Genomic DNA, 19924 nt, shown 5'->3' on the forward strand with positions numbered 1-19924 from the left:
TAATATGTTAAACAAAATTTCATAGGCATTAAGCACAATTTTGGTACATAATATTTATGACGTGTGTCCATTAAATAAACCCTCATTTAAATACCAACAAATGATGTTGGGACATACCAACATCAAATGATTCCAAAGTTTCTTCACCAGCTGCCAAATAACTTTGAGTGTACGTTCTGCCACTAGTAGAATAGCCCGCATTTTGAATGTGTGGTGGTGAAAGTATAGCAGGCAGAATGTCTGGGTGGCACATTTGAAGATTTAAGCATGGTACATAATTGCAAATTGTATACAAGTATTAATATTTTCAGACAAATCTCAAGATATTACTATAACTAACTTTATGCTACCAAGTTGTTCAGTGTTATAGTAATTTAATCTCCATAATTGTCTAGCATACACTTAAAAATAGGCAACAAATATTATTGGAAAGTACACAAATAACAGCTGTAGAAATATTGTTAAGAAAATAATAGAAGATTACCATCAGATTGGGGTGCAGCTGGTCTTTGTTTTGAATTAATGTGTGATACATCCTGTATGTTATCTTTTTTCTGTTTCTTGTTTGTCACCTTTATTGAGTTTGGTTCCTCCACGTTTAAGAGTCTCTTCAAGTACTCATTTCTTTGTATCATTGCAGCACGTGCTTTCTGGTACTCACGTTCAAGATGTTCTCTAGTCATCACTGCTATTCTCCGGTGAAATTCTGAAGAGAAAATAATACTGTTCGAAGGAAAAGTACAAGAACAAAACAAGAAAATTATGCTTATGCAAAATTATGCTACAATGTACCTATTAATAATCTTAAAATTTGCTACAAATTTCCTACTTATAATTATGTGTTAAATTATGGACTTTCCCATAATGATATGCATGTTAGTGGCATTACCTATACTGCCTACCTGGAGCCCCCTAGAGAGATAGTGACACAAGTTAAGGTAATCCCTTTAGTAAGGTGCTGGGTCAACATAAATAAGCTATAACTAATAAGGACACAAATCAATATGTTCATTTAACAGTGGTATTAACATTTATATAAATATAGCTAAGAATAAGTTTTTACAAGTGTAACAAAGTGAAAGAAATGTATGAAAATTTTGATGATATATTAAAATGCTCATTGATTGAACTTGTCTTCCTATATATAAAGTATAAAAATAGTAAACACAGTACCATTATTGTTGTCTGTAGTTATTTTTGGAACATCTGGTATGTACAGCATACTGTCAAAATCCGATGATCTATCTGAAAAATTGATTGGTAGCGTAAATATTTGAATTCATTGCATAGCCTTTTATACAAACAAAAAAGAAAAATTGTACAGAAAAGCTAACACAACATTATAACACCTTTCTGTGGTACTTTCTATGGTACAAAAGAAAACAAACCTTAATTATAAAGGAAAATAAACTGACAGAAGAACTATGAATACTGCTGAAAATACTTTCCACAAAATATCTGAACCAAGGGATAGTACCCCGAGATTTGAAATATGAAAATTTCACCCTTACAGTATTTAAAAAAAAAGCAGAAAGAGTTAAGCACAAAACTAATGTCCAATCAGCTAGGTATAACACATCTGCAAGCTCATGGCGAAAATCCTAAGGGAGGGAATCATTTACCATCTTTCAGTGAACAATCTTATTCAATCGACACACCATGGTCTTCTTAAAAACAGATGCTACCTTATAAACCTCCTCACTTTTGGGACATGGTAACATGGTACTCAGATAAAGGGTTTCCGGTGGATGTAGTATACATGGATTATGCTAAAGACTTTAATAAGGTACCACATGGAAGACTAGCAAGGAAATTACAGGTTCATGAAAAAAATTGTAAAGTGCACAAAACAATAGTTAAAACAAAGAGAGCAAAAGGTCATACTAAATGGGAATGAATATGAAGAAATGTGTTAAGTTGAGTACCTCAGGGGTCCATTTTTAAGTCTAAAATATTTTTCATATATTGAACATCTATGATATAGAAAAGAATATAATCTAATCAACCACATCCTCATATTTGCAAATGCCTGGCATTTCACGAGCACTTTGTCCGGGGTTTATATTCTAGCCGGGGAGGATTTACTGGGTTAGGCTAACCTAACCTAACTTAACCAAACCAAACCAAGTATCTCAAGTTACAAATATCTCTGGGAATTCATATTATCTGCTGTTGTAGAATTGACAAAATGGACAGTGTCAACAAAATTATTCCCACATACTCCGTCACTATGTGATGGAGTACACATAGAATAGGGACTGAATTGTCCCTGACAGGGACAATTCTGTAACAAATGTTCTAGCATAAAACTTTGTACAGTTTAGTAATTCCTTACCATTTGATGTACTAGGTAGATCCATGTTTGGTGAAGTTTTATAGCTGGAGCTGGAAGATCCTGTCGAGATGACTTCTTCAAAGAGAATAGCTTCAACACATTGTGTCTTGAGTCTTCCAGTACTTGGCCTACAGTTACCAGATCTGATTTACAGAAACTAGTGAACTATGGAGATAAGATTGTTAATAATATACTTTTTTTGAGATTCATATGACTTGCAGCTTAAAAACCAATCTTATTTTAAAATAGTACACTAAAGTACATAGCAAATTGCGAAATTCGTAGTTTTTTAACTACTTTAAAGCTAAATTCTCAAGCTTTGAAAATAAGCACAATTTGCTATTTTAAGCGGAATCTGGCAACTCTGATTTAGCATGTAAACATTGACTTGCATTCACAATGTAGTTATTTATTTTTCAACAATTTAAAACGAGTTATGAAAATACACACATTGGTACATTATTGCAAAGGCACTATACTATATATATATATATATATATAACTGAAAACTCACACCCCAGAAGTGACTCGAACCCATACTCCCACAACTGGTATGTACAGGGACGCCTTAATCCGCTTGACCATCACGACCGGACAAAAGGAAGTGATAGCCGAGGCTATATGAACCACTTCCCCGCCGGCACTCGGATGGTTATCTTGGGCATAGCATTTTATCAAATCACCTCATTCTTTGGGGCACACGTGAGGAACACAAATGCAAACAAGCCTGAATGGTCCCCAGGACTATATACAACTGAAAACTCACACCCCAGAAGTGACTCGAACCCATACTCCCACAACTGGTATGTACAGGGACGCCTTAATCCGCTTGACCATCACGACCGGACAAAAGGAAGTGATAGCCGAGGCTATATGAACCACTTCCCCGCCGGCACTCGGATGGTTATCTTGGGCATAGCATTTTATCAAATCACCTCATTCTTTGGGGCACACGTGAGGAACACAAATGCAAACAAGCCTGAATGGTCCCCAGGACTATATACAACTGAAAACTCACACCCCAGAAGTGACTCGAACCCATACTCCCACAACTGGTATGTACAGGGACGCCTTAATCCGCTTGACCATCACGACCGGACAAAAGGAAGTGATAGCCGAGGCTATATGAACCACTTCCCCGCCGGCACTCGGATGGTTATCTTGGGCATAGCATTTTATCAAATCACCTCATTCTTTGGGGCACACGTGAGGAACACAAATGCAAACAAGCCTGAATGGTCCCCAGGACTATATACAACTGAAAACTCACACCCCAGAAGTGACTCGAACCCATACTCCCACAACTGGTATGTACAGGGACGCCTTAATCCGCTTGACCATCACGACCGGACAAAAGGAAGTGATAGCCGAGGCTATATGAACCACTTCCCCGCCGGCACTCGGATGGTTATCTTGGGCATAGCATTTTATCAAATCACCTCATTCTTTGGGGCACACGTGAGGAACACAAATGCAAACAAGCCTGAATGGTCCCCAGGACTATATACAACTGAAAACTCACACCCCAGAAGTGACTCGAACCCATACTCCCACAACTGGTATGTACAGGGACGCCTTAATCCGCTTGACCATCACGACCGGACAAAAGGAAGTGATAGCCGAGGCTATATGAACCACTTCCCCGCCGGCACTCGGATGGTTATCTTGGGCATAGCATTTTATCAAATCACCTCATTCTTTGGGGCACACGTGAGGAACACAAATGCAAACAAGCCTGAATGGTCCCCAGGACTATATACAACTGAAAACTCACACCCCAGAAGTGACTCGAACCCATACTCCCACAACTGGTATGTACAGGGACGCCTTAATCCGCTTGACCATCACGACCGGACAAAAGGAAGTGATAGCCGAGGCTATATGAACCACTTCCCCGCCGGCACTCGGATGGTTATCTTGGGCATAGCATTTTATCAAATCACCTCATTCTGTTCCTCACGTGTGTTCCTCACGTGTGCCCCAAAGAATGAGGTGATTTGATAAAATGCTATGCCCAAGATAACCATCCGAGTGCCGGCGGGGAAGTGGTTCATATAGCCTCGGCTATCACTTCCTTTTGTCCGGTCGTGATGGTCAAGCGGATTAAGGCGTCCCTGTACATACCAGTTGTGGGAGTATGGGTTCGAGTCACTTCTGGGGTGTGAGTTTTCAGTTGTATATAGTCCTGGGGACCATTCAGGCTTGTTTGCATTTGTGTTCCTCACGTGTGCCCCAAAGAATGAGGTGATTTGATAAAATGCTATGCCCAAGATAACCATCCGAGTGCCGGCGGGGAAGTGGTTCATATAGCCTCGGCTATCACTTCCTTTTGTCCGGTCGTGATGGTCAAGCGGATTAAGGCGTCCCTGTACATACCAGTTGTGGGAGTATGGGTTCGAGTCACTTCTGGGGTGTGAGTTTTCAGTTGTATATAGTCCTGGGGACCATTCAGGCTTGTTTGCATTTGTGTTCCTCACGTGTGCCCCAAAGAATGAGGTGATTTGATAAAATGCTATGCCCAAGATAACCATCCGAGTGCCGGCGGGGAAGTGGTTCATATAGCCTCGGCTATCACTTCCTTTTGTCCGGTCGTGATGGTCAAGCGGATTAAGGCGTCCCTGTACATACCAGTTGTGGGAGTATGGGTTCGAGTCACTTCTGGGGTGTGAGTTTTCAGTTGTATATAGTCCTGGGGACCATTCAGGCTTGTTTGCATTTGTGTTCCTCACGTGTGCCCCAAAGAATGAGGTGATTTGATAAAATGCTATGCCCAAGATAACCATCCGAGTGCCGGCGGGGAAGTGGTTCATATAGCCTCGGCTATCACTTCCTTTTGTCCGGTCGTGATGGTCAAGCGGATTAAGGCGTCCCTGTACATACCAGTTGTGGGAGTATGGGTTCGAGTCACTTCTGGGGTGTGAGTTTTCAGTTGTATATAGTCCTGGGGACCATTCAGGCTTGTTTGCATTTGTGTTCCTCACGTGTGCCCCAAAGAATGAGGTGATTTGATAAAATGCTATGCCCAAGATAACCATCCGAGTGCCGGCGGGGAAGTGGTTCATATAGCCTCGGCTATCACTTCCTTTTGTCCGGTCGTGATGGTCAAGCGGATTAAGGCGTCCCTGTACATACCAGTTGTGGGAGTATGGGTTCGAGTCACTTCTGGGGTGTGAGTTTTCAGTTGTATATAGTCCTGGGGACCATTCAGGCTTGTTTGCATTTGTGTTCCTCACGTGTGCCCCAAAGAATGAGGTGATTTGATAAAATGCTATGCCCAAGATAACCATCCGAGTGCCGGCGGGGAAGTGGTTCATATAGCCTCGGCTATCACTTCCTTTTGTCCGGTCGTGATGGTCAAGCGGATTAAGGCGTCCCTGTACATACCAGTTGTGGGAGTATGGGTTCGAGTCACTTCTGGGGTGTGAGTTTTCAGTTGTATATAGTCCTGGGGACCATTCAGGCTTGTTTGCATATATATATATATATATATATATATATATATATATATATATATATATATATATAAATTGTTGCAAGTCGAGCAACAAATATTTTACATTGAACAACAAATGAGATTGGAAAAGCAGTATTGCCAAAATAGACCCCAGACACACCCTGTGGGTAGTAATGGACCCCCATACCGACCCTATGAGGGGTAGTGGACCCCATAATAACACTATGGGCGATAGTGGACACTATACAAACACTATGGGCGGTAGTTGACTTCATAGAGACCCTGTGGGCGGTAAGGGACCCCCTATCGACCCTGTGGGCGGCAGTGGACCCCCTATCGATCCTGTGGGCGGCAGTGGACCCCCTACCGACCCTGTGGGCGGCAGTGGACCCCTACCGAACGTGTGGGCGGCAGTGGACCCCCTACCGACCCTGTGGGCGGCAGTGGACCCCCTATCGATCCTGTGGGCGGTAGTGGACCCCCCCCATATCGACCCTGTGGGCGGCAGTGGACCCCCTATCGATCCTGTGGGCGGCAGTGGACCCCCTACCGACCCAGTGGGTGGCAGTGGACCCCCTGCCGACCCTGTGGGCGGTAGTGGACCCCTACCGACCCTGTGGACGGTAGTTGACTTCATAGCGACCCAGTGGGCGGTAGTGGACCCCATACCGACCCTGTGGGTGGCGGTGGACTCCATACCGACTCTGTGGGCGGCAGTGAACCCTATATACTAATCCTGTGGGCGATACTGTACCCTATAGTCATCCTGTGGGGGCAATGGATGCCATACATATCCAGTGGGTGTTATTGTACCCCATACTTATTCTGTGGGTGGTTGGAGCCCCATACCCATCCTGTGGGTTATAGTGGACCCCATACTCATCCTGTGGGTGGTATTGGACCCCATACCTATCCTGTGGGTGGTTGTGAGCCCATACCCATCCTGTCGGTGGTAGTGGACGCAATACACCTCCAGTGGATGGTATTGGATCCCATACCCTTCCTGTGGGTGGAAGTGATCCCCATACCATTCCTGTGGGTGGATGTGACCCCCATACTCATCCTGCGGGTGTTATTGGACCCCTTACCCACCTAACAGGTGGTAGTGGACCCTATACTAATCCTATAATTTCCAATAATCCACACCATACCATCCTGTTTGCAGTAGTTTACCCTATATACATTCCAACATAACATCGTTTTCTGTTAGCGTTCCTACAAAACATTCTTTAAAGATTTCTAAAGCACAAACTATAGTATATAATATTGATTGGTGAAGCACTTATTCTATGTAATAATTTATTGTGCTTATTATAATTTACTAAGAACAACTAATATTTCTCAAAACAAAACTACGAGCCTTCAATAGGATGTAGCTGATCTGTAATATTATAAGAGCATGGACAATAGTAGGTGAATTTCACAACCCATGTGGGACCTGAAAACTACAATTTTCGTTATAATTGAACCAATCACGACTATTCAGCTATCTACGTTGATGGACGAGTACTGTGAGACGTAAATTGGTACGTGAGGAAGAGTTTGAGCCTTGGTAAAAAAGTTAACTGGGAATATATCACATATGTACTAAATCACATTCCACATATTGACTTTAAGCACTAGTCATATATGTACTGTCTTGTGTGAGAACGGGTTGGTCTATGCTTAATGCACAACTTGCCTAAACAGGCAAGAGAGATTATACAACCTTAGAACACTTTCCCACCAGGAGATTCGAACGCTAGCCAGCACAGAAGCCTGACAGCAAATGGCATAACTGGTACACCGTAAACCCACTGCACCACAGCTCTGACCCTTAAATGAGATGGTAACTTCGGAGTATTTCACCTCCAAAGATCACCATCTCCCAAGGGCAACTAGAGCATAGTGAGGGGCTACTCACATTCTTTCATCAAATTCCTGTTAATATATGAGAACTCTGTGTCTATGCTTAATGCACAACTTACCTAAACACGCAAGAGAGATTATACAACTTTAGAACACTTTCCCACCAGGAGATTCGAACCCTAGCCAGCACAGAAGCTTTACAGCAACTGGCATAACTGGTACGCCTTTACCCACTGCACCACAGCTCAGGCCCTTAAAAGAGATGGTAACTTCGGAGTATTTCTCCTCCAAAGATCACCATCTCTCAAGGGCAACTAGAGCATAGTGAGGGGCTACTCACGTTCTTTCATCAAATTCCTGTTAATATGGGAGAACTCTGTGTCTATGCTTAATGCACAACTTGCCTAAACACGCAAGAGAGATTATACAACATTAGAACACTTTGCTACCAGGAGGTTCGAACCCTAGCCATCACAGAAGCCTGACAGCAACTGGCATAACTGGTACGCCTTTAGCCCACTGCACCACAGCTCAGAACCTTAAAAGAGATGGTAACTTCGGAGTATTTCACCTATAAAGATCACCATCTCCCAAGGGCATCTAAAGCATAGTGAGGGGCTACTCACGTTCTTTCATCAAATTCCTGTTAATATGGGAGAACTCTGTGTCTATGCTTAATGCACAACTTGCCTAAACACGCAAGAGAGATTATACAACCTTAGAACACTTTCCCACCAGAAGATTCGAACCCTAGCCAGCACAGAAGCCTTACAGCAACTGGCATAACTGGTACGCCTTTAACCTACTGCACCAAAGCTCAGACCCTTAAAAGAGATGATAACTTCAGAGTATTTCACCTCAAAAGATCACCATCTCCCAAGGGCACCTAGAGCATAGTGAGGGGCTACTCACGTTCTTCTATCAAATTCTTGTTAATATGGGAGAACTCTGTGTCTATCCTTAATGCACAACTTGCCTAAACACGCAAGAGAGATTATACAACCTTAGAACACTTTCCCACCAGGAGATTCCAAATCTAGCCTGCACAGAAGCCTTACAGCAAATGGCATAACTGGTAAGCCTTTAACCCACTGCACCAGAGCTCAGACCCTTAAAAGAGATGGTAACTTCGGAGTATTTCACCTCCAAAGATCATCTCCCAAGGGCGACTAGAGCATAGTGAAGGGCTACTCACGTTCTTTCATCAAATTCCTGTTAATATGGGAGAACTCTGTGTCTATCCTTAATGCACAACTTGCCTAAACACGCAAGAGAGATTATACAACATTAGAGCACTTTCCCACCAGGAGATTCGAACCCTAGCCAGCACAGAAGTCTTACAGCAACTGGCATAACTGGTACGCCTTTAGCCCACTGCACCTCGGCTCAGATCCTTAAAAGAGATGGTAACTTCGGAGTATTTCACCTATAAAGATCACCATCTCCCAAGGGCAACTAGGGCTTAGTGAGGGGCTACTCACGTTCTTTCATCAAATTCCTGTTAATATGGGAGAACTCTGTGTCTATGCTTACTGCACAACTTGCCTAAACACGCAAGAGAGATTATACAACCTTAGAACACTTTCCCACCAGGAGATTCGTACGCTAGCCAGCACAGAAGACTTACAGCAAATGGCATAACTGGTACGCCTTAAACCCACTGCACCACAGCTCAGACCGTTAAAGGAGATGGTAACTTCAGAGTATTTCACCTCCAAAGATCACCATATCCCAAGGGCAACTAGAGCATAGTGAGGGGCTACTCACGTTCTTCCATCAAATTCTTGTTAATATGGGAGAACTCTGTGTCTATCCTTAATGCACAACTTGCCTAAACACGCAAGAGAGATTATACAACCTTAGAACACTTTCCCACCAGGAGATTCCAAATCTAGCCTGCACAGAAGCCTTACAGCAAATGGCATAACTGGTAAGCCTTTAACCCACTGCACCAGAGCTCAGACCCTTAAAAGAGATGGTAACTTCGGAGTATTTCACCTCCAAAGATCACCATCTCCCAAGGGCAACTAGAGCATAGTGAAGGGCTACTCACGTTCTTTCATCAAATTCCTGTTAATATGGGAGAACTCTGTGTCTATCCTTAATGCACAACTTGCCTAAACACGCAAGAGAGATTATACAACATTAGAGCACTTTCCCACCAGGAGATTCGAACCCTAGCCAGCACAGAAGTCTTACAGCAACTGGCATAACTGGTACGCCTTTAGCCCACTGCACCTCGGCTCAGACCCTTAAAAGAGAAGGTAACTTCGGAGTATTTCACCTATAAAGATCACCATCTCCCAAGGGCAACTAGGGCTTAGTGAGGGGCTACTCACGTTCTTTCATCAAATTCCTGTTAATATGGGAGAACTCTGTGTCTATGCTTACTGCACAACTTGCCTAAACACGCAAGAGAGATTATACAACCTTAGAACACTTTCCCACAAGGAGATTCGTACGCTAGCCAGCACAGAAGACTTACAGCAAATGGCATAACTGGTACGCCTTAAACCCACTGCACCACAGCTCAGACCGTTAAAGGAGATGGTAACTTCAGAGTATTTCACCTCCAAAGATCACCATATCCCAAGGGCAACTAGAGCATAGTGAGGGGCAACTCACTGTCTTTCATCAAATTCCTATTAATATGGGAGAACTCTGTGTCTATGCTTAATGCACAACTTGCCTAAACAGGCAAGAGAGATTATACAACCTTAGAACACTTTCCCACCAGGAGATTCGAACGCTAGCCAGCACAGAAGCCTGACAGCAAATGGCATAACTGGTACACCGTAAACCCACTGCACCACAGCTCTGACCCTTAAATGAGATGGTAACTTCGGAGTATTTCACCTCCAAAGATCACCATCTCCCAAGGGCAACTAGAGCATAGTGAGGGGCTACTCACATTCTTTCATCAAATTCCTGTTAATATATGAGAACTCTGTGTCTATGCTTAATGCACAACTTACCTAAACACGCAAGAGAGATTATACAACTTTAGAACACTTTCCCACCAGGAGATTCGAACCCTAGCCAGCACAGAAGCTTTACAGCAACTGGCATAACTGGTACGCCTTTACCCACTGCAACACAGCTCAGGCCCTTAAAAGAGATGGTAACTTCGGAGTATTTCTCCTCCAAAGATCACCATCTCTCAAGGGCAACTAGAGCATAGTGAGGGGCTACTCACGTTCTTTCATCAAATTCCTGTTAATATGGGAGAACTCTGTGTCTATGCTTAATGCACAACTTGCCTAAACACGCAAGAGAGATTATACAACATTAGAACACTTTGCCACCAGGAGGTTCGAACCCTAGCCATCACAGAAGCCTGACAGCAACTGGCATAACTGGTACGCCTTTAGCCCACTGCACCACAGCTCAGAACCTTAAAAGAGATGGTAACTTCGGAGTATTTCACCTATAAAGATCACCATCTCCCAAGGGCATCTAAAGCATAGTGAGGGGCTACTCACGTTCTTTCATCAAATTCCTGTTAATATGGGAGAACTCTGTGTCTATGCTTAATGCACAACTTGCCTAAACACGCAAGAGAGATTATACAACCTTAGAACACTTTCCCACCAGGAGATTCGAACCCTAGCCAGCACAGAAGCCTTACAGCAACTGGCATAACTGGTACGCCTTTAACCTACTGCACCAAAGCTCAGACCCTTAAAAGAGATGATAACTTCAGAGTATTTCACCTCAAAAGATCACCATCTCCCAAGGGCACCTAGAGCATAGTGAGGGGCTACTCACGTTCTTCTATCAAATTCTTGTTAATATGGGAGAACTCTGTGTCTATCCTTAATGCACAACTTGCCTAAACACGCAAGAGAGATTATACAACCTTAGAACACTTTCCCACCAGGAGATTCCAAATCTAGCCTGCACAGAAGCCTTACAGCAAATGGCATAACTGGTAAGCCTTTAACCCACTGCACCAGAGCTCAGACCCTTAAAAGAGATGGTAACTTCGGAGTATTTCACCTCCAAAGATCATCTCCCAAGGGCAACTAGAGCATAGTGAAGGGCTACTCACGTTCTTTCATCAAATTCCTGTTAATATGGGAGAACTCTGTGTCTATCCTTAATGCACAACTTGCCTAAACACGCAAGAGAGATTATACAACATTAGAGCACTTTCCCACCAGGAGATTCGAACCCTAGCCAGCACAGAAGTCTTACAGCAACTGGCATAACTGGTACGCCTTTAGCCCACTGCACCTCGGCTCAGACCCTTAAAAGAGATGGTAACTTCGGAGTATTTCACCTATAAAGATCACCATCTCCCAAGGGCAACTAGGGCTTAGTGAGGGGCTACTCACGTTCTTTCATCAAATTCCTGTTAATATGGGAGAACTCTGTGTCTATGCTTACTGCACAACTTGCCTAAACACGCAAGAGAGATTATACAACCTTAGAACACTTTCCCACCAGGAGATTCGTACGCTAGCCAGCACAGAAGACTTACAGCAAATGGCATAACTGGTACGCCTTAAACCCACTGCACCACAGCTCAGACCGTTAAAGGAGATGGTAACTTCAGAGTATTTCACCTCCAAAGATCACCATATCCCAAGGGCAACTAGAGCATAGTGAGGGGCTACTCACGTTCTTCCATCAAATTCTTGTTAATATGGGAGAACTCTTTGTCTATCCTTAATGCACAACTTGCCTAAACACGCAAGAGAGATTATACAACCTTAGAACACTTTCCCACCAGGAGATTCCAAATCTAGCCTGCACAGAAGCCTTACAGCAAATGGCATAACTGGTAAGCCTTTAACCCACTGCACCAGAGCTCAGACCCTTAAAAGAGATGGTAACTTCGGAGTATTTCACCTCCAAAGATCACCATCTCCCAAGGGCAACTAGAGTATAGTGAAGGGCTACTCACGTTCTTTCATCAAATTCCTGTTAATATGGGAGAACTCTGTGTCTATCCTTAATGCACAACTTGCCTAAACACGCAAGAGAGATTATACAACATTAGAGCACTTTCCCACCAGGAGATTCGAACCCTAGCCAGCACAGAAGTCTTACAGCAACTGGCATAACTGGTACGCCTTTAGCCCACTGCACCTCGGCTCAGACCCTTAAAAGAGATGGTAACTTCGGAGTATTTCATCTATAAAGATCACCATCTCCCAAGGGCAACTAGGGCTTAGTGAGGGGCTACTCACGTTCTTTCATCAAATTCCTGTTAATATGGGAGAACTCTGTGTCTATGCTTACTGCACAACTTGCCTAAACACGCAAGAGAGATTATACAACCTTAGAACACTTTCCCACCAGGAGATTCGTACGCTAGCCAGCACAGAAGACTTACAGCAAATGGCATAACTGGTACGCCTTAAACCCACTGCACCACAGCTCAGACCGTTAAAGGAGATGGTAACTTTAGAGTATTTCACCTCCAAAGATCACCATATCCCAAGGGCAACTAGAGCATAGTGAGGGGCAACTCACTGTCTTTCATCAAATTCCTATTAATATGGGAGAACTCTGTGTCTATGCTTAATGCACAACTTGCCTAAACAGGCAAGAGAGATTATACAACCTTAGAACACTTTCCCACCAGGAGATTCGAACGCTAGCCAGCACAGATGCCTGACAGCAAATGGCATAACTGGTACACCGTAAACCCACTGCACCACAGCTCTGACCCTTAAATGAGATGGTAACTTCGGAGTATTTCACCTCCAAAGATCACCATCTCCCAAGGGCAACTAGAGCATAGTGAGGGGCTACTCACATTCTTTCATCAAATTCCTGTTAATATATGAGAACTCTGTGTCTATGCTTAATGCACAACTTACCTAAACACGCAAGAGAGATTATACAACTTTAGAACACTTTCCCACCAGGAGATTCGAACCCTAGCCAGCACAGAAGCTTTACAGCAACTGGCATAACTGGTACGCCTTTACCCACTGCACCACAGCTCAGGCCCTTAAAAGAGATGGTAACTTCGGAGTATTTCTCCTCCAAAGATCACCATCTCTCAAGGGCAACTAGAGCATAGTGAGGGGCTACTCACGTTCTTTCATCAAATTCCTGTTAATATGGGAGAACTCTGTGTCTATGCTTAATGCACAACTTGCCTAAACACGCAAGAGAGATTATACAACATTAGAACACTTTGCCACCAGGAGGTTCGAACCCTAGCCATCACAGAAGCCTGACAGCAACTGGCATAACTGGTACGCCTTTAGCCCACTGCACCACAGCTCAGAACCTTAAAAGAGATGGTAACTTCGGAGTATTTCACCTGTAAAGATCACCATCTCCCAAGGGCATCTAAAGCATAGTGAGGGGCTACTCACGTTCTTTCATCAAATTCCTGTTAATATGGGAGAACTCTGTGTCTATGCTTAATGCACAACTTGCCTAAACACGCAAGAGAGATTATACAACCTTAGAACACTTTCCCACCAGGAGATTCGAACCCTAGCCAGCACAGAAGCCTTACAGCAACTGGCATAACTGGTACGCCTTTAACCTACTGCACCAAAGCTCAGACCCTTAAAAGAGATGATAACTTCAGAGTATTTCACCTCAAAAGATCACCATCTCCCAAGGGCACCTAGAGCATAGTGAGGGGCTACTCACGTTCTTCTATCAAATTCTTGTTAATATGGGAGAACTCTGTGTCTATCCTTAATGCACAACTTGCCTAAACACGCAAGAGAGATTATACAACCTTAGAACACTTTCCCACCAGGAGATTCCAAATCTAGCCTGCACAGAAGCCTTACAGCAAATGGCATAACTGGTAAGCCTTTAACCCACTGCACCAGAGCTCAGACCCTTAAAAGAGATGGTAACTTCGGAGTATTTCACCTCCAAAGATCATCTCCCAAGGGCAACTAGAGCATAGTGAAGGGCTACTCACGTTCTTTCATCAAATTCCTGTTAATATGGGAGAACTCTGTGTCTATCCTTAATGCACAACTTGCCTAAACACGCAAGAGAGATTATACAACATTAGAGCACTTTCCCACCAGGAGATTCGAACCCTAGCCAGCACAGAAGTCTTACAGCAACTGGCATAACTGGTACGCCTTTAGCCCACTGCACCTCGGCTCAGACCCTTAAAAGAGATGGTAACTTCGGAGTATTTCACCTATAAAGATCACCATCTCCCAAGGGCAACTAGGGCTTAGTGAGGGGCTACTCACGTTCTTTCATCAAATTCCTGTTAATATGGGAGAACTCTGTGTCTATGCTTACTGCACAACTTGCCTAAACACGCAAGAGAGATTATACAACCTTAGAACACTTTCCCACCAGGAGATTCGTACGCTAGCCAGCACAGAAGACTTACAGCAAATGGCATAACTGGTACGCCTTAAACCCACTGCACCACAGCTCAGACCGTTAAAGGAGATGGTAACTTCAGAGTATTTCACCTCCAAAGATCACCATATCCCAAGGGCAACTAGAGCATAGTGAGGGGCAACTCACTGTCTTTCATCAAATTCCTATTAATATGGGAGAACTCTGTGTCTATGCTTAATGCACAACTTGCCTAAACAGGCAAGAGAGAATATACAACCTTAGAACACTTTCCCACCAGGAGATTCGAACGCTAGCCAGCACAGAAGCCTTACAGCAAATGGCATAACTGGTACACCGTAAACCCACTGCACCACAGCTCTGACCCTTAAATGAGATGGTAACTTCGGAGTATTTCACCTCCAAAGATCACCATCTCCCAAGGGCAACTAGAGCATAGTGAGGGGCTACTCACATTCTTTCATCAAATTCCTGTTAATATATGAGAACTCTGTGTCTATGCTTAATGCACAACTTACCTAAACACGCAAGAGAGATTATACAACTTTAGAACACTTTCCCACCAGGAGATTCGAACCCTAGCCAGCACAGAAGCTTTACAGCAACTGGCATAACTGGTACGCCTTTACCCACTGCACCACAGCTCAGGCCCTTAAAAGAGATGGTAACTTCGGAGTATTTCTCCTCCAAAGATCACCATCTCTCAAGGGCAACTAGAGCATAGTGAGGGGCTACTCACGTTCTTTCATCAAATTCCTGTTAATATGGGAGAACTCTGTGTCTATGCTTAATGCACAACTTGCCTAAACACGCAAGAGAGATTATACAACCTTAGAACACTTTCCCACCAGGAGATTCGAACCCTAGCCTGCACAGAAGCCTTACAGCAAATGGCATAACTGGTAAGCCTTTAACCCACTGCACCAGAGCTCAGACCCTTAAAAAGAGATGGTAACTTCGGAGTATTTCACCTCCAAAGATCACCATCTCCCAAGGGCAACAAGAGCATAGTGAGGGGCTACTCACGTTCTTTCATCAAATTCCTCTTAATATGGAAGAACTCTGTGTCTATGCTTAATGCACAACTTGATTAAACACGCAAGACAGATTATACAACATTAGAACACTTTCCCACCAGGCGATTCGAACCCTAGCCAGCACAGAAGCCTTACAGCAACTGGCATAACTGGTACACCTTTATCCCACTGCACCACAGCTCAGACCCTCAAAAGAGATGGTAACTTCGGAGTATTTCACCTCCAAAGATCACCATCTCCCAAGGGCAACTAGAGAATATTGAGGGGCTACTCACGTTCTTTCATCAAATTCCTGTTAATATGGGAGAACTCTGTGTCTATGTTTAATGCACAACTTGCCTAAACACGCAAGAGAGATTATACAACCTTAGAACACTTTCCCACCAGGAGATTCGAACCCTAGCCAGCACTGAAGCCTTACAGCAACTGGCATAACTGGTACGCCTTTAACCCACTGCACCAGAGCTCAGACCCTGAAAAGAGATGGTAACTTCGGAGTATTTCACCTCCAAAGATCACCATCTCCCAAGGGCAACTAGAGCATAGTGAGGGGCTACTCACGTTCTTTCATCAAATTCCTGTTAATATGGGAGAACTCTGTGTCTATGCTTTATGCACAACTTGCCTAAACACGCAAGAGAGATTATACAACATTAGAACACTTTGCTACCAGGAGGTTCGAACCCTAGCCATCACAGAAGCCTGACAGCAACTGGCATAACTGGTACGCCTTTAGCCCACTGCACCACAGCTCAGAACCTTAAAAGAGATGGTAACTTTGGAGTATTTCACCTATAAAGATCACCATCTCCCAAGGACATCTAGAGCATAGTGAGGGGCTACTCACGTTCTTACATCAAATTCCTGTTAATATGGGAGAACTGTGTGTCTATGCTTAATGCACAACTTGCCTAAACACGCAAGAGAGATTATACAACCTTAGAACACTTTCCCACCAGGAGATTCGATCCCTAGCCAGCACAGAAGCCTTACAGCAACTGGCATAACTGGTACACCTTTAGCCCACGGCACCACAGCTCAGACCCTTAAAAGAGATGGTAACTTCGGTGTATTTCACCTCCAAAGATCACCATCTCCCAAGGGCAACTAGAGCATAGTGAGGGGCTACTCACGTTCTTTCAGCAATTTCCTGTTAATTTGGGAGAATTCTGTGTCTATGCTTAATGCACAACTTGCCTAAACACGCAAGAGAGATTATACAACCTTAGAACACTTTCCCACCAGGAGATTCGAACCCTAGTCAGCACTGAAGCCTTACAGCAACTGGCATAACTGGTACGCCTTTAACCCACTGCACCAGAGCTCAGACCCTGAAAAGAGATGGTAACTTCGGAGTATTTCACCTCCGAAGATCACCATCTCCCAAGGGCAACTAGAGCATAGTTTGGGGCTACTCACGTTCTTCCATCAAATTCTTGTTAATATGGGAGAACTCTGTGTCTATCCTTAATGCACAACTTGCCTAAACATCGCAAGAGAGATTATACAACCTTAGAACACTTTCCCACCAGGAGATTCCAACCGTAGCCTGCACAGAAGCCTTACAGCAACTGGCATAACTGGTACGCCTTTTGCCCACTGCACCACAGCTCAGACCCTTAAAAGAGATGGTAACTTCGGAGTATTTCACCTATAAAGATCACCATCTCCCAAGGGCATCTAGAGCATAGGGAGGGGTTACTCACGTTCATTCATCAAATTCCTGTTAATATGGGAGAACTCTGTGTCTATGCTTAATGCACAACTTGCCTAAACACGCATGAGAGATTATACAACCTTAGAACACTTACCCACCAGGAGATTCGTACCCTAGCCAGCACAGAAGCCTTACAGCAAATGGATAACTGGTACGCCTTTAACCCTCTGCACCACAGCTCAGACCCTTAAAGGAGATGGTAACCCACTGCACAACAGCTCAGACACCTAAAGGAGATGGTAACTTCAGAGTATTTCACCTCCAAAGATCACCATCTCCCAAGGGCAACTAGAGCATAGTGAGGGGCTACTCACGTTCTTTCATCAAATTCCTGTTAATATGGGAGAACTCTGTGTCTATGCTTAATTCACAACTTGCCTAAACATGCAAGAGGAATTATACAACCTTAGAACACTTTCCCACCAGGAGATTCCAACCCTAGCCAGCACAGAAGCCTTACAGCAACTGGCATAACTGGTACGACGTTAACCCTCTGCACCACAGCTCAGACCCTTAAATTAGATGGTAACTTCGGAGTATTTCACCTTCAAAGATCACCATCTCCCAAGGGCAACTAGAGCATAGTGAGGGGCTACTCACGTTCTTTCATCAAATTATTGTTAATATGGGAGAACTCTGTGTCTATGCTTAATGCACAACTTGCCTAAACACGCAAGAGAGATTATACAACATTAGAACACTTTCCTACCAGGAGATTCGAACCCTAGCCAGCACAGAAGCCTTACAGCAACTGGCATAACTGGTACGCCTTTAGCCCACTGCACCACAGCTCAGAACCTTAAAAGAGATGGTATCTTCGGAGTATTTCACCTCCAAAGATCACCATCTCCCAAGGGCAACTAGAGCATAGTGAGGGGCTAGTCACGTTCTTTCATCAAATTCCTGTTAATATGGGAGAACTCTGTGTCTATGCTTAATGCACAACTTGCCTAAACACGCAAGAGAGATTATACAACCTTAGAACACTTTCCCACCAGGAGATTCGTACCCTAGCTAGCATAGAAGCCTTACAACAAATGGCATAACTAGTTCGCCTTAAACCCACTGCACCACAGCTCAGACCCTTAAAGGAGATGGTAACTAGGAGTATTTCACCTCCAAAGATCACCATCTCCCAAGGGCAACTAGAGCATAGTGAGGGGCTACTCACTGTCTTTCATCAAATTCCTATTAATATGGGAGAACTCTGTGTCTATGCTTAATGCACAACTTGCCTAAACAGGCAAGAGAGATTATACAACCTTAGAACACTTTCCCACCAGGAGATTCGAACCCTAGCCAGCACAGAAGCCTTATAGCAAATGGCATAACTGGTACACCGTAAACCCACTGCACCACAGCTCTGACCCTTAAATGAGATGGTAACTTCGGAGTATTTCACCTCCAAAGATCACCATCTCCCAAGGGCTACTAGAGCATAGTGAGGGGCTACTCACATTCTTTCATCAAATTCCTGTTAATATATGAGAACTCTGTGTCTATGCTTAATGCACAACTTACCTAAACACACAAAGGAGATTATACAACCTTAGAACACTTTCCCACCAGGAGATTCGAACCCTAGCCAGCACAGAAGCTTTACAGCAACTGGCATAACTGGTACGCCTTTACCCACTGCACCACAGCTCAGGCCCTTAAAAGAGATGGTAACTTCGGAGTATTTCTCCTCCAAAGATCACCATCTCTCAAGGGCAACTAGAGCATAGTGAGGGGCTACTCACGTTCTTTCATCAAATTCCTGTTAATATGGGAGAACTCTGTGTCTATGCTTAATGCACAACTTGCCTAAACACGCAAGAGAGATTATACAACCTTAGAACACTGACCCACCAGGAGATTCGTACCCTAGCCAGCACAGAAGCCTTACAGCAAATGGCATAACTGGTACGCCTTAAACCCACTGCACCACAGCTCAGACACCTAAAGGAGATGGTAACTTCAGAGTATTTCACCTCCAAAGATCACCATCTCCCAAGGGCAACTAGAGCATAGTGAGGGGCTACTCACGTTCTTTCATTAAATTCCTGTTAATATGGGAGAACTCTGTGTCTATGCTTAATGCACAACTTGTCTAAACAGGCAAGAGAGATTATACAACCTTAGAACACTTTCCCACCAGGAGATTCGAACCCTAGCCAGCACAGAAGCCTTACAGCAAATGGCATAACTGGTACACCGTAAACCCACTGCACCACAGCTCT

General features: G+C 43.9%; 1 protein-coding gene across 1 annotated transcript; it reads right to left on the minus strand.

Annotated features, from left to right (window-relative positions):
* Positions 1 to 30: 30 nt before the first annotated feature.
* LOC138356491 (uncharacterized) lies at positions 31 to 2441 on the minus strand. Its single transcript, XM_069312651.1, has 3 exons — positions 2336 to 2441; positions 1174 to 1245; positions 31 to 706 (listed from the first exon to the last, which is right to left on the minus strand). Exons 1-3 carry the CDS (start codon positions 2358 to 2360, stop codon positions 462 to 464), a joined length of 342 nt encoding a protein of 113 aa, XP_069168752.1. The 5' UTR covers positions 2361 to 2441; the 3' UTR covers positions 31 to 461.
* Positions 2442 to 19924: the final 17483 nt, after the last annotated feature.

Source organism: Procambarus clarkii, chromosome 72 (genome assembly GCF_040958095.1).
Source record: "Procambarus clarkii isolate CNS0578487 chromosome 72, FALCON_Pclarkii_2.0, whole genome shotgun sequence".
In the NCBI taxonomy this organism is placed as follows: Eukaryota; Metazoa; Arthropoda; class Malacostraca; order Decapoda; family Cambaridae; genus Procambarus; species Procambarus clarkii.